At 42.6% G+C, this 15,314-nt stretch overlaps 1 protein-coding gene across 10 annotated transcripts in view; it reads left to right on the top strand.

Moving 5' to 3' along the window:
- The first annotated feature begins 999 nt into the window (after positions 1–999).
- Positions 1,000–15,314, top strand: part of DCAF1 (DDB1 and CUL4 associated factor 1) — a 54,500-nt gene continuing 40,185 nt past the window's right edge. For 9 of the 10 annotated variants that reach the window (XR_008233374.1, XR_008233375.1, XR_008233372.1 and 6 more), the window contains exons 1-6: positions 1,000–1,125; positions 6,568–6,685; positions 10,811–10,887; positions 11,600–11,673; positions 12,647–12,760; positions 14,849–14,986. Coding sequence is in view for 5 of the 10 variants with exons in the window: in XM_052776037.1 (XP_052631997.1) it covers positions 6,576–6,685; positions 10,811–10,887; positions 11,600–11,673; positions 12,647–12,760; positions 14,849–14,986 (513 nt within the window). In the remaining 5 variants the exon portion in view is untranslated. Of the gene's footprint in view, positions 1,126–1,722; positions 1,948–6,567; positions 6,686–10,810; positions 10,888–11,599; positions 11,674–12,646; positions 12,761–14,848; positions 14,987–15,314 lie in introns of those variants that run through there. The other variant, XM_052776035.1, reaches the window with a different exon arrangement.

The following is a 15,314-nucleotide window of genomic DNA, read 5'->3' on the forward strand; positions in this document are numbered from 1 at the left end:
GGAAAAAAATCCCAGAGGAATGGAAGAGTTTGCACACAGAAAGCAAACAGGGATGGGGCTACGCAATGCTGTAGGGTTTCTCTGCACACAGACCCTCTTTCATTGCATGCATGTGCCTAGCTTCTCCCGGGGGGTGTTAGAGGAAAGGACTGGGGAGATGATGAACTCTCGCACCCAGGAGGAAGGGTGGGGATGTGAGAAGAGGATCTTGCCCCAGAGGCCCAGGAGAGCCCGAGAAATGCTTCGGTCCAGTCTCCGCTTCCTGCCGTTGGGCATGGCCCAGAGCGGAGGTGGAGGTGGCTGTTCGGCACCGCTGTGGGGTTTGGCTTCCACTGCCAAAACTGGTCCCCATTTAACTGGGAAGAAATTAGGATGGTGTTCCTGTCTTGCAGACAAGAAGAGGAGGAACCGCTCCGGAGAGGGAGCGAAGGCAGGCATGCTCGTCATCTGAGCTCGCCTTCTCACTAGAACACCCTGCCGTCCACCTGGAAGTAGCGGTAAGCAGGTGAGCAACACACAAGTGAACGCTCAGCCTTGACGTGAGAAAGGAAGAAACAGACACGGCTGGTGACAGTCCCTGCCGTGCCCCTTGGGGCTGGAGGACGGGATGGCGGCGTGCCCGTTGCTACGCCGCTATCGGGGCAGACACCCGGGTATCGGGGCCGGCAGCTGCTGCTCGGTGACATCTCGGTGCCAGCCTGGGAAAAGCAGAATAAACAGCCTCGCCTCTCTCCCAGGAAAACGCCCCTTCGCCTACGAGCCGCCGCAGCCGCCGTGCTTTGGGCTGCGCTGGCGGCGGCGCAATGGCGGCCCCCGCCGGGAACTACAACTCCCAGACTCCTCCGCGGCGCGGCGCCCCCGGGGGAGGGGGCAGGCGCGCGCGCACGCGCAGCGGGCTCGCCCCGCGCGAACTCCGTTTCCCGGGAGGCCGAGCGCGAGGCCCCTTGCCGCCTCCCTCCCCGCGGCTCGCAACGCCGCCTCGCGCTCCGTGACGCGACCCCTAAGCGTGGTGACGCGCAAAGTGTGTGCCCGCCATAGCAATCGCGGCCGCCGCGGGGTGTGCGGGGCCGAGCGCAGGGGCCGGGGGGGGCAGCGGCGGCGGCGACTCAGCGGGGCATCGGGCAGGTACGGGCCGCCGGGCGGGGGGGGGGGACGGGACTGGGGGGGGCCGCGCCGCCGCCGCGCTTCCGCCGGGCCGGGCCGGGCCGGGCCGGTTGGCGGCCGCGGCCTCCGCGCCGGGCAGGGGGAGGGGGGTCGCCTCAGGCCGTGAAGGAGCCGCCGGTTGGGGAGGAGGAGGGGGGGGGTGGGTTGGCCTGCGCGCCCCGCCCCCGCGCCAGGGGGCGCCCTCCGAAGCGTCAGCGGGGCGGGGGCCCGGCGGGGCGCTGCGCCTCGTCCCGTGGGTTCCCCCCCCCGCGGCCTGTCAGCCTCCCGGCGGGGGGGGCGGGCCTGCGCCGCGCCGCGCCGGCCCCGCCCGCCCCGGTCCTCCGCCGGCCGGCCCGCCCCCTCCGTCCCTCCCTCCCGCGCCGCGGCCTGGCGGAGGCGCCGCTCTGCGCGGGCTTCCGCCGGGCCTGCTGGGGAAGAGAGGCTCTCCGGCTTGGGGGTTCCCCCCCACCCCCCTTCGCTAACCTTTAAACCTTCGGTTCGAACGGGCGGCGCCGGCCGTTCCTCCCGTTGCGTCCCGGCGAACGGTCTGCTGGCGCGCGGCGGCGGGCGGCTGCAGGCTGGGGGCGTGCTGCCCGCCGTGTTAGAGCCGGTAAGAGCTGTCATTAGCGGCACGCTTCCCTCGGCGCTCCGCTGGGGAGGTAGCGTCCTCGTGGTGTTCGTTCCAGCCGCGTAAAGAGGAATTGATGTTGAAACGGAGCCTTGTTTTCTTGCCTGCCTTTGTAGACAGCAGAAGCTTGTTCCTGTTTTTTGTGCTTGACCTGGCAGATCAGCACGTAGTTACAGGTTTGTTTTGCAAAAGCAGAAATTCCAGGAAACTAAATAACTTTGTGGGTTTCCGTGGCCTTAAAAGTGTTCTGACCGTAAAAACCGATGAATTTTCAAACAAAGATTTAAAGCAACATTAGGAACATGTTCTGTATGTAGTAACAGCCAAATTAGAGTCCTGTTAGGGGTTGAAATGGGAAGCTGAACAAACGAGGACTTCCCTTGGAGCTTCATGCATGTATGATACCAAACCATGGTTTTATTCTCTGTAGATTGTGAAGATTTTGTTAGTTTGTGGCATACTTTGTTCCACAAGTGAACCTCAGTGTTGACAGTTCATTATGCTTCAGCATTAACTCTGGCGTGGTTATTTCAGACTCAACAGGTTTAGGCAAATAGCTGTCTGGTATCTCATCCATTGAAAGAATAATTGTGATGAGAGGGAGGTTTGTTGTTTTTTTTTTTTTTAAAGTAAGGAATTCTTCATGTTAAACATAAATATGGAAGAACATAGAGATATACTGCTCAGCTTGCTACATAGTTAACTAGATTCCAACTCAGGAGTTCTTAATTTTCCCTTATGGTGTTATATTATTACATTAGACTTTTCATCTACATTGTGTCCTCAGCCATGCTTAGAACCATATTTAGGAGCAATATGAAACTTGGTTATTTAAGCTAGGTCAAAGTGTAGTTATTAGAATTTCAGTTAGCTCTACATATGTGAATGTACAAATCCTCTTCTAATTTTTGTCCACATATGAATTTAAATGTGCAGTCTTTCTATATAGTTGATTAAAATCGATTATTCCCCCCGCCCCCTCCCTCAAGGTATGATTTCTGTTTTTGTTATGTGGCTCTTTCATTTTCCATTTAAATTGCTAAGGTATGGATTTTGCGCTTGTTTCCCAAGTAACCAAATTGTTGGTTTTCAGATTTTATGAATAGATTTGTTTTCATCTAAGAGGTTTCATACTTTAAAATGCATATCTGTATTGAAGTCAGTGCATTTAGAACCTCATAATCCTTTTCATGAGCACAACACAAAATCAATAAGTGAATGACCTGTAGTAGTGTTGCAGTCGGCGTGATGCTCAAATATGTTGAGGAGCAAAAGGGTGAAGCTGAACTGCTTGAACTGTACCATGTGCTTGTCAAGGTTTGCAGTTAGAGGTCAGCGGGACTTGTATTTCTTTGTTGTTCAGAGGTGTCTGGCTAAGGTGACTCAAGCGCTAAGGTGTCTGAGATTTCAAAAACATGTGAGTACTTTTAGGTATCTGTGTCTGAATACTTCTCTGGGTTTCCCTTTTCTGTCAGATTTTTACATCTCAGTTCAGAAGAGTAAAATGCTTACAAAACCTTTGCTATGATATTGGAATACTAAGTAGTGTTTAATATTAAAGCAATACTGTGTGCACCACTGTGTGCTGAAACATGCATATGTGGATTTTCAGTGGGAGTCTTCACAGTGAGTGATAGTTAAGGTTGTAAGTATTTGTCTTTCAAAGTCAAAGTACTTAATCAAAGGATTTATGTTATGTTAATATCAGTTCTATTGATTCTAAATATGATATTTTGACAATAGTGGTGTTTGGAAAAAAAAAATTCCATTCCTTAGCTTATTAGATGTTCTCATTGAAATCTGTAGTAGGCCATGATTTTCAAAACTTATTAAAAAAAAATTAACCCCCCCCCCCCCCGATTTAAATCTATAATGAGTTAGCTGCTCCCTGTTCTTCTAGTTCCTGGAGAGCAATTTAAGATTCAATTTGTTCACCAGCTTGTCCAAGGGGAAGTAGTGAAAGTCAGAGTTGCTTTCACAGGCCACCTTCTCCAACAGCCTGGGTATAGTTCTGACAGTTAGAGTTTAGTTCATACCGCTTATGATCTAGTCCTTTCTGCAGAGTTCTTCACTTTGATTTAAGATGGAATTCTTGAAAAAAGTAAGCACAGTAGGAATTGCTTTGGTGCTTGTATTTAAAAAGTCATTCACCTGCCATAGTGTTCGGTCCATATATATTTTAACGCTAACACGCATTAATATGAGAACTGTGGCAGTAGATGCTTCTGAGGTAATTTTTGTTGTTGCTGCTGCTCTTTGCAGTGCCATCTAGAATAGTCAAATTTATTTGAATAGGTTGGGAGGGATAAGCCTTCGGAATAGATGAGATGCCTTGGCGAGACATTTCCTTTCATTGCTGTGTACCTATAGAAAGGGTGGCATTTTTATGTTTTAACTTTATTTCAGGAAAATAGTTGTGTCAGCACCAGTTATTTAGACCCATAACGTACTTTAGGTGAGGTAATACTCCAGGTTTTAGGGACAGCTGGGATTTTTCTATTGTCACTTGGTTATGGTGTAGCACTGGATGTCCCAGAGGGCAACGTGAGCAGTTCCTGTCATCTTCCTGACTTGAATTTTGTTGACCTGTTGCAGGTATTGCTGGACTTTTCTTATTTTTTAGCTGGAATAATTCAGGGTTGTTAGGGGAAGTAAACTATTCTTCGGATTGCAGGAGAGCCTGTACAGGCCTTATAGAAGCTCTGGGGTCACATTGAACTTTTTTCTGTATCCCTTGGGTATAAAATGAAGGTGGAGATGTCTGAAATGGTTGAATGCAGATACCGTTACAGCACTTGCATTCTGAGGCTCAGAGTAGATTTGCCTGAATGTTTATCTGTGATATTTAAAAGCTCAGAAGTGCTGCTGGCAAGTGTTGTTCAGTTAATGAAAAAGAGAATGGAGCTTTATGAGCTTGGAATAGTTTTCCTTTTCAGAGGTGTTTCGGGCGGTGTATGTGTACAATCTCATTATGGTTTTGTTGCCTGTTTTTTCCAAAGCGATTTACACATTTGCATCAAATTTCCCAGTCTAGTTCTGTGATGAATGAATAATGAATGTTCTAGATAAAATCATAATTACTTGTCATTTAGAAAACATCATCTATCTTTATGCTTAGGTAGGTTTTTTGTTAGCATATGCTCACTTCATATAGTACTTATCAAAATGGTGTTCTTCGGACTGGGTGTCTTGTAGTCTTAGGTTTATTTTTCTGTGGTCTTTGGGTGATGATTTTTGTGCAGTTTCTGCCAGTTTCATCTTCAGCCAGGTGATCTTCATTTCTTGTCTCCTCTTTAACTAACCAGTCATAATATATTAAATTCAGAAGCACCTATGAGACAGGAGGTAGATCTGTAGGGTTGTTTACCCATTCCGAGTGAGAAAAGGTTTTAAACCAATTAGAGGTATCCAACACTCAGTTAAACATGGCGATGTTTTTCAGAATGAACTTGGGCTATAAATGCTTATGTAATCCATGTTGACCTATGGCTCCCTTTATAGTCTGTCATTTGACTGATTCCTGAGCATGTATTTCAGGAGCTGATGTGTATGTCACCGTCTTAAACATACCTGTATGTAACATTGCTTTGGAAAGTTCTTTCTCTGGGTCAGTTAGGACAAATGGCTATTTAATCTCATGGCAGATGGATGTTGGCCATGTTATGGCTAATGAAATGCTGGAAATTTTTGTGTGGTTTTGGATGGGAAGGAATTTCTTTTGCTTTGATTTCTGCCCCCCCCCATCTCCAATACAAGGTCAATTTATACATTAGGATTTGGTGTTCCTTCCTCCAGAAGTTACAACTCTTCACAGCAATCACAGTCTGGAAACTAAGGGCATGGCAGTGTTTTGAGACAGATTTTGCTCTAGTTTTGTCTATTAATATTTCTAGTAGATTTTTATCAGGCTGACAAAAATTGGCACCTGGAAATTTAGAGGCTTAGACAGAATCTAGAGTGATAGTTCCCTTCATTAAATGGTACATTAACAAGTCACTCAGTACTGTAGGGGGATCTCACTTTTGAGGATGGGAGGATAAATCTTCTGTCAGCTGCTTGCAGGTAGAGGCTGATAAACCTGAGGTAATTGCTCCAGTGCTCCCTCCTGTGATCATTCTTCCCTCTTACTAGAGCCACTGGCTGTTCTTGGAAACCTTGAACAAGTAGTGATGTGGCAAGCTGCTCTGTTTCCCAACTACCACCTTTCTGGTGCTCCTTCCACTGCCCACAGCGGCTCAGTGCAGCTGCCTTCTACCTCCTTGGCAGTGTGAAGCTAATATGATTCTTGGCACTTTCACTGCTGTCTGGAGGGTGTTAAACTGGAATAATGACACTGATCATAATCTTGCTGCCCTAGCTTTGTTGTTTCTTGAGTAAATCCCTGAGCAACAGCAAAGGACTAACTCAAGTCTGCTCATGGAATTGAGGTAGAGTTTTAAAAAACTTCAGTGCTGAACACACTTGTGGTTAGGTGTACATACTTCTCATCATGGTCAGGGTTGTCATACACCAGTTAAGACTTGTGTTCCAAGTGTACGCATGTTCTTTATTCTTCAGGCAAAGGACCAGAAAGAGACTTCCAACGTTGAAAGTGAAGTTCAGCAGTATTATGTCACTTAATCTTCTCTTTCTCACTCCTTGTCGCTGAGTATTTACTTGCCCCTTCCAAATGACTTGTAACCTTTGATTTAGATTATTTCAATTAATATAGCAAAATTGTGTGGGATTTCCTGCTCATTTTTGTGCTCTCCCCCCCCCCCCCCCCCCCCCCCCCCGGCTTGTTACCTCTCCTTTAGGCTAAGCCATGACTTCAGGATCTGGGCATGTGGACTCCAAGGCTGAGCTCACTGCTTTGCTTGAGCAATGGGAGAAAGAACATGGCAGCGGGCAAGACATGGTCCCTATTCTCACCAGGTAAGATCTGTTAAATAAATTCCTAAATCCGAATATCTGAGATTACTTGACAGCAGTTGTTACCATGTTTTTCTTGAGGTTTTTACGTACCTGATTACCTGTTGGTAATTCATTTTCTTGGTCTGGAAGTTGAACTGTAAGTGTGGTATTTAAATACACACAATTTTTGGTAAGAAATTTATATTGCAAAGATCTTACACAGACTGTCTCTAAAACATGAATTTAATTCTCTGAAATAATAGAAGTCAGGGGAATCATTAAATAGTTGACATACCTTTAGTATCTTCACCTGAAGCTTGTAAAATATTGATCAAGGTCAAAAGCTAAGAGAATGTTGTTCCATGAGAGTGGCAGTGTGGGGTTTGTGATTGTAGTAACATTGGTCAGATTAAATGAAAGGATGAGAGTGACTCTTTGGATGAATCAAGTGGATTGTATTGAGAAGATTTTATTGAAGCTCATAGGGCATGTTTAAAGTGAAATTTTAAAACTTGATTAATTTTTTTTTAATCTGGATGTTGATTGACTGGCATTGTATTGTATGGGTGAGAAAGATATTCCCTGGACCAACAAATTATTTTTAGATGTGTAGGTACTAGTAACACCATTAATTATAAGACATCCTCTATTACAAGAGAAACATTTGAATTATCAATTGCATTTGTGGTTTCCCAAGCCAGGCCTCTCTTGGCTAAACTGGTATTACTCTTGCTTTGACAGGAGATTCACAGAAATTCCACCCAATTCCTCCTTGTGCCTCTGCTGGCAGACCTGTGGCCTGCCTAGTGTATGCAGAAGGACTTACCGCACTTGTACATTAAGAGCAATCCAGGTTTCTGTACTGCACTGCTCTGCGTTGTTGGGTCAGACAAGTCAGTGCACAGATTCTGAGCTGGCACTGGGTGGAAGTAACAGGAATCTGGTGGAGCTTCTTTGCACAGATCCATGCCATGCCTTGCCTAGTGGGCACAACTTTTTTTGCTGTTCTTACTACATTTTAAAAATAGCAGCACAGAAGAGGGAGATGAGCAGCAGAAAGCCAATCTTAAACACTTGAAAATGAGTAGGTCTCTTGCAAATCATGAGACATGTTTTGGTGTATCTTTGTGTATTGTCTGATTTGTGTCTTGAAGGAAACATATGTGCTATTTCAAGGCTTTTTCTTACAGGCTTAAACAGCAGAAATTTACTATATTCTAAGAAATTTAAAGACACTTGAATTAAACATGTCTTTTCTTGTGTTTATAGCAGTCTGGCACTTCTTGCTCCCCCTCAGCTCCTTGAATTCCCTACGTTATTTATGCCCAGACAAGTCTGATAAACTCTCTTTTCATTCTCCAAGGTTTCTGTGCAGCAGGCAGAGTGGTTATGGATGGTGAAAGCTTGGGTATTTTGGCTTTAGTGGAGATAATACAGATTTATTTAAGACAGATAGCAAGGTGATCTACTGGCTCTGGCAGAAATTGGATTTGCAGTGCTTCAGGTATCAATGAAAGCCGTATGTCTGTTTGGAGTAGAGAGTTTTAGATACAGCATAGGTTTAAAAGAATTTGCTGGAAGAGATGCCTAGGAATCCTCACCAACTGGTGCTTGTATTAGCTGATGTCCTGAGGCAGAGTAATGTCCTTGCATACTGTTTTAGACTTAAGGCTGTGGTCACGCTTGTTGGTGAGTGACGTTTTTTTTCTACTTCCTTCCGCCTTCTGAGCTAAATGGAAGAAAACTTCCCTGTGTGGATGGGGAACTGTTAAATGTGATGCTGAGGCAGCCCATGTGCAAGTGCAGTAGTGAGTGTTTCAACAGTAATAGGACAAGAACAGCAACAGTGTGGCTTATAGGCCATGGCTGAATTGTCACTTCCAAATAAGCTAGTTTTCTGGATTTACGAACTCTGGAGTGTCAGAAGGTATGAATTGAAGAAATTGCTTGGAAAGCGTGTCAGCAAACAACAGATGTTAAATATATACGGTTTTCAAAAATATTATAGTTGAAATGATCCTGCAAGAGCATTAGCTCATAGTCTGGATGCAAGTCATGTTCAACCATTCTGGCAAATCCTGGGAGTCAGATCCTTCACTGCATCCCAAGAGCCTCTTTCATAAAGGGAATAAATCGGCAGCATAACATCACACTTCATCTCCACAAACCAAGTGTAAGCATCTTACACTGTTGCAATCTGTTGTAAAGGCTCAGGCTGGTCATTAATGCCAAACGATGTCACGAAGCAATATTAGGATGGCTTTATATTATGCCATCTAGATCACTGGGAATCTTGCAAAGTTGACATACTTTTACGTATACCACTGCCCCTTTCTTCCCCACCTCCAAGTTGAGCTCAGTTTGTGGCAAGTAAAAATGAGGATCTGACTAACTTTCCAAAGATGATTGCAAAGACAGTTGTAAAGAGAAAAAAAAATTAGTCAGAGGTGAGGGGAAGGAACCCCTACCCTAAAACCTAGATCTTGTCTGCAAACTCTGAAGTGGCTAAAGAACCAGTATAATGCCAAGTGAATGAAGGAAATCTCAAAACCTGAATAGAAGTTCAGTGTTTCTGTGGATTGGTTTTGTTAAAGCCCTGTGTACCACATGCCTATGTTACAAGGCAGGAATGAGCTTTGTTAGTTACTTGACTCTCCTGTTGCTTCAACTGAGAATTGACAAAGCTGTTGATCTAGATACATTCATCCAAGTCACTTCACAAGCCACCTTTGTATGCCTTAGTTAAAAGAAGGGTATTGTAAGCAAGCTTGTTTTTTTTTTTCTTTTTGAAAGTAAATTTTAAAGAGGCAGTGCTTTTTTATTTTGGTCAAACAATTGTGATTAATTGTCTCAAAAAAACCATAATTGGTGATTCACGTGCCTGTTTAATCTAAGCTGTGATAATGTTGTTGTCCCTGAAACCACTTGGCAGCTTCAGCTGGCATGCTGTTTGGCTGCCTACCTAAACAGGATGGACTGATGAGAATGTTATGCTCACTTTCCATGCTGCTTGTCTGTCCTTTTTGGCACATAATCAAAATGCTGATTATCACCTAAAAAGACCTGACAAGTCTAGGGTGCAGCTTCTCAACTCCCCATTTGTCCCAGTTGTCTGTCAGCAGGCACCCCTTAAGCTATTAGTTCTCATGGAAAAAAATGAAGAGCTGGCAGTGGAGTATTTAAGTAACTTGCTTTTGCCAGAAATTCGTGAGAGCTCAAGCTGTGCCACCTGCAAGGGACACAATTTGCATCTCTTCACATTCAGGCTTACTAAAAGTAAATATTAGAACCCCACAGGATAAACAGTTTGCTGAAAGGTAATTGTCACGTCAGAGACAAGCAGGAAAGTTCTCTGCTCATTCCTGATGAGCTAATTTTCTGTACCTACAATCTGGGCAGGCTTCATAACATTATTCTCTGTCATACTGGCAAGTCAGCATAGTTCAGAGGCAGGACTAAGTATGGTTTTGCCTCTAATTGTCCCTGGGAACACAGGATATTTTCTGGAAAGTAACAGGAATGGAGCAGAAGTCAGTGGCATTCTGTAAGGGAAATCCCCTGCAAAAGACAAATATTTTTCCAGGGATTACTGCAGCCTTCCAGCAATTTTCCCTCCCCTATAATAAACTCTGCCTAGATAGCTACCCTGAGGTATTACAACCTTGTTTTAAAATGCTGTGCTGCACATAGATTCTGCACCCTACTCTAGACCTCAGTAGAAGGGAGGGAATGAGGTTTTATACCAAGGAAATAAGATTTAATTTGCTGATTTTTTTTTGAATACTGCTCTTTATTTCACTTCAAACTCCATATATTTCTGTGGTATCACTTCATGGAGAAACACAGTGGGTGACTACGGAATTATTTATTGCCTGACCATGAGATAATCTCTTTCTTCTTCATTTTGTTTCAATAAAAATAATAATTCATTCCCTTACCGCTCATTCTAAATGAATTAGAGCATAGGATTTCTTGTGTCTGCTGAGGCTGCTTTTCAGCTTAGGGGAAGGCATAGCTTCAAAACAACCTTCAGTTGAATTGATGAGCTGTTTTATAGTTCTTTGACAGATAGGCTGTTGTGAGGAGCTGTGCACTAGGAGAAGACCGAGTGTGAATTCTGCTCATTTGATGTCATTCCTTCTGCAGAATGTCCGAGCTGATTGAGAAAGAGACTGAAGAGTACCGCAAAGGGGATCCAGACCCATTTGATGACCGACACCCAGGTAAGATGTCCTGAATGGTTTTGGCAGCACCAACTCTGTCACAATAGATACCTCGTAATTCATATTTAAGACTAAGCATTTTTTAGCCTGAATGTGCCTACTGCTGATCAAGGTCTGATCTCTTACACTCGGTAATTGTGCTCTGTAGTGCTGATATCTGGCAGTTTTGATGTTTGCTGCAAGATTTTGAGGCCCTGGGTAGACTTCAGAGGCTGATTTATGTCATAAGGGTATGATCATGTTAACAAGCTGTAGTTAATGTAAAGTAGTAGGTGTTAGATGGGCAGAGAAGACAGATTCAGATTATCTTGAATTTGCTGTTAAGTAAGTGCAGTGCTTTAGAATAGTTACATACGGCCACTGATGCTTTTTATCTTGTTATCCTTAGATTTTTTTTTTTCTTTTCTTTTGGAGATGACTTATTTCCAAGTTACTGGAACAGTTGCCTGGCATCTGCATCTTCACTGTCTATGGTTCAATACTATTGGACCACTAAAATATGTTGTGCTTTGACTAGTAGGCATTCTAGGGAGGTAATGCCTACTAGAAAAAATGTTAAGTCAGTGAATAAGTCGTATGATTTCTTCTGTAATTTTCCTTCCGAGAAAGGTCCTGCTAACTAAAGTATTCCACAATCAATTTGAAGATAGCAGTTCAGTATTAATCTTGACATCTTGAGGTAGGTAGGTAAGTCTTCCTGTTTCTCCCACAGGTCGAGCGGACCCAGAGTGCATGCTTGGTCACTTACTGAGGATACTTTTCAAGAATGATGATTTCATGAATGCGGTAGGTTTGCTCTGAGAACTGTATCTGTCAATTCCTGACACCTTCTTATGGTTTTTGTTTACTCTGTGCTGGTTGACCTCAGTATTTGTTTAATATTTATTTTACTGGTGTGGGGACTATCTCTTCCATAGCAGTGGTTTTTAAAACAGGTTTAAGCGCAACTCATTTGCCACTGTTAAAGTGACTCAAGGAGAGGGGAGTTCATGAGCTGTTCAGGAGTGCTGGAATATGTGTAGTAACAATTGAATTAGTTCTTCTCAAGGTTTATCAGTCTCTTCAAAGAAAATGTAGCTCCTCTAATACATGTTTAAAAGCATCATTAATTCCTGTAATCGAAATACCACTAATTCCAATGCCTTGTCTCTGAATACTTGGAAATACTGGACTGCCTGTAGGAGCAGAGGAGTATGTCAGCTCTAGAAGCCTCAGGCAGAGAATTAGGAGGCAAGAGTCTGGCTTTCCTCTTGCATTGCTATACTCTAACATGAGTTAATAGCTAGAATTTTTGTTACCCTCATGTCCTTGAAAGCACCTGTATCAGTACACATCGCTGTAAGGATTCTGACATTGCTTGCATGTAGCTTTCTGTCTTAAACAGCAAGCGATAAGCAAACATAAATTGCACATTTTTAATGGCATCTTTTATGTTAATTTTTTTAGCTATTGCCTTTCATGTTTACACTGTTACTGAACTGCAATTTTTTTTAGGCATTTGTCTTTACATATCAGTTCAAGATAGATATTTAGTCAGTGAACAGCAGATCAGAGGGGAATTCTGTTTCTATGAGAAGTAATTTCAATTTCTGAGGCACTGGAGGGAGTGAGTTAAAGGCTAGTCATCTTGAGATCCAGGGCTTACATACTGACATTTCTTACTTTATTGTTTTGCTGCTGTGGGAGTTGTAAGGCTTTTGCTGCACTGGTTTTGGTCAGAGTTGAATTTCAAACCAATACTGTTCCTGATCTTCTCTAGCTAGTGAATGCTTATGTGATGACAAGCAGAGAACCTCCATTAAACACTGCTGCCTGCCGACTTCTTCTGGATATCATGCCGGGACTGGAAACAGCTGTTGTCTTTCAGGAAAAGGTATCATCTGTACTAAGGCTTGGTTTTTAAGCTTGGTGTACTATGTACTCCAACAGTTCTTGCCATAGAAGAAACCATTAAAAAGCCATCTTGAAATCCTGTCTGTGGGAGACAATCTATTCAATCTTACTAATGGTTTGGGGCTTTTTGATCTTGGCTTGTTCAGCTGATAAAATCTTAGGTATTTTGCAGCTTTTAAGGTATAATGGGACTGATTCAGAGGAGCTGGAACTTAATGTAATGTTTTGGGAAATGTCATAATTTGAATTGTTATTTTATAGGCCTGTGAATGGAGCAAGCCGTATAGAACATGAAGACTTGCTGTAGGAGTCTTGCCTAGTAATCCCCAGCGAGAGCAGAGTTGATAGCATTATTAGAGCTGAGTGATAAGCAAGTCATACTTTAACTAAGCAGTCTAAAATCCACATGCTTTCTGGGGATTATCTGGAACTGTGATGGACAGCTGAATCAGACTTCTGTATGTTGACAAGTGTGGTTTTCTGAAGGAATGCACAGAGAGCTGAAAGTGAGGAGAAAGTTGATTTCACTCCTGAGCTACAGTTTCTTCATCTGTAAAAGTTCATGTAATGTTTTTCTGAAGTTTGGAGATCAGGTAGTGCTTTATATAAAGTTCTAAATAAATTTCTTTACTATTGGAAATATGGATGTGAACTCTAAAGCATGATAAAAGGAAAGAATAATGTGCTCCCTTTGTGAAGGACTGAATTTAATTTGAGATCTTTGTGATCTGTCCACAGGCTATGGCTGTGACACTTTGATCCCAAAAAATTAAAAGCAAAAGAATAGTTCCCTATTTGTGGAGGATATAGCTTTTCTCAGAGACTAAATCTCTCTGTAAATTGAAATTAAATTTTTAAGTTAAGTTTTGCACTTAAGGACTTGTTTACTTTTTGACTTGCGAATATCTAGAGCTCTGTTAGGGCCTGTTGGGTTCCTGTAGTGAGGAGGCTTTAGGACAGCTCGCAAATCCGTAGGGAGAGGGCACTGTTGTTGCCAGAAAGACTCCCTCTAGCGGCCAAGGTATTTCACATCTCATCGATTTTTTTATATTTTAATGACATAAGAGCATTTAAATAATAATGCAATTTTCTTTAAATATATAACAGGCAACTCTTTAAAAATCTGTAAGCTGCGAGTTCTCATTGAAATATATGTCTGTTCATTATTACTTTTAACTGATCTTTTATTGTGTTGTACCTATGATTCAAATTATGTGCAAGATTCCTGTCATGATGATGATGTGTTGTTGTATGATGTTTCAAAATCCAGTAGTGATTTAGAGGAAAAAGTTGAGGCTTTCTTTCTAAACCATTGTCCTTTTAATTGACTTGTAATTTTTAGTTAACTCTTATCCAGCATTTTTAAGAAAAGTTGCCTGGTAGGCTGTGTTCAAGCACTGTTGATTTTGTTACTATTAAAAATGTTAAACATATTTAACATTAAGATTTTCACATGTACAGATTGGTATACTTGCATGCATTTCTCTTCTCCAAACATTATGGATTTCTGACTATGTTGAGAATTGTTCTTTTGGTTGGTGAGCAGTCATTAATGTAAAGAGTTCCTCTGGCACCAGGTAGCTTGCTTATTTAAGTGACTTTTCAATTTAGCCCTAGTAAGCTTTTAGTGAAATACAGGAAATTTAGCTAAATTCCATTCTACTTGGTGTAAGTTCGACACGGCTTCTTTGAAATCTGCTAAATTGCTGGAGATTTATATTAGTGAAACTGACAGGAGCTTTGGGCTTGTTTGTTTCAAATAATCAATTTATATCTATAGTGTTTTGCTACTTCCTAGGCAGTAGGTCAACTGGCCACTTCAGAAGATTTTTGCAGGTGTGCAAATCCTGATTCCAAATATCTGTTGCCTGGGAGTAGTTTTCTGTAGCTTAAAATGTTAGATTTATTTTTTTTTTGGTTCCAGGTATTTTTGATTCATCACATGATTGGTAGGAAATCTAGCCTGATCATTAGGGAGAATTGTTACCAACAGATGCTTTCACTGCGACTGAGAAGTTAAACATGAAATATAACTGTTGGAATTGCTTTCTTATTTTCTTCATTCTAGGAAGGCATAGTTGAAAATCTCTTTAAGTGGGCGCGAGAGGCTGATCAGCCGCTAAGGACATATGCAACGGGGCTGTTAGGAGGAGCTATGGAAAACCAAGATATTGCTGCAAATTACAGGGACGAGAACTCACAATTGGTAATGATCTCTTGATCACTTTCCTTTTTTAGAGGGCAGATACCTTTTACCGTTTTTTTTTTTTTTTTTATGCATTTGCTGAGGCTGGGGCATGTGGCCTGATTGTTCTGTTATACCAGTTATGTTAAAAAATGCCAGTGGCAACCTAAGAAGGCAAATACTGTACTTTTAAATGGGACTCATATTCATAGCTTCCTTAAAGAAAAACTTTCAGCAGCTTTATATCTGTAACTGTCGCATATCGTGATTTATGTACCAGACGGGGATTTTAAAATAAAAGGTAAATCAACATGGGGACAACTTAATAGGAAATTGCATTCACTTCTGT

The sequence above is a fragment of the Harpia harpyja genome, chromosome Z, assembly GCF_026419915.1.
Source record: "Harpia harpyja isolate bHarHar1 chromosome Z, bHarHar1 primary haplotype, whole genome shotgun sequence".
Taxonomy (NCBI): domain Eukaryota; kingdom Metazoa; phylum Chordata; class Aves; order Accipitriformes; family Accipitridae; genus Harpia; species Harpia harpyja.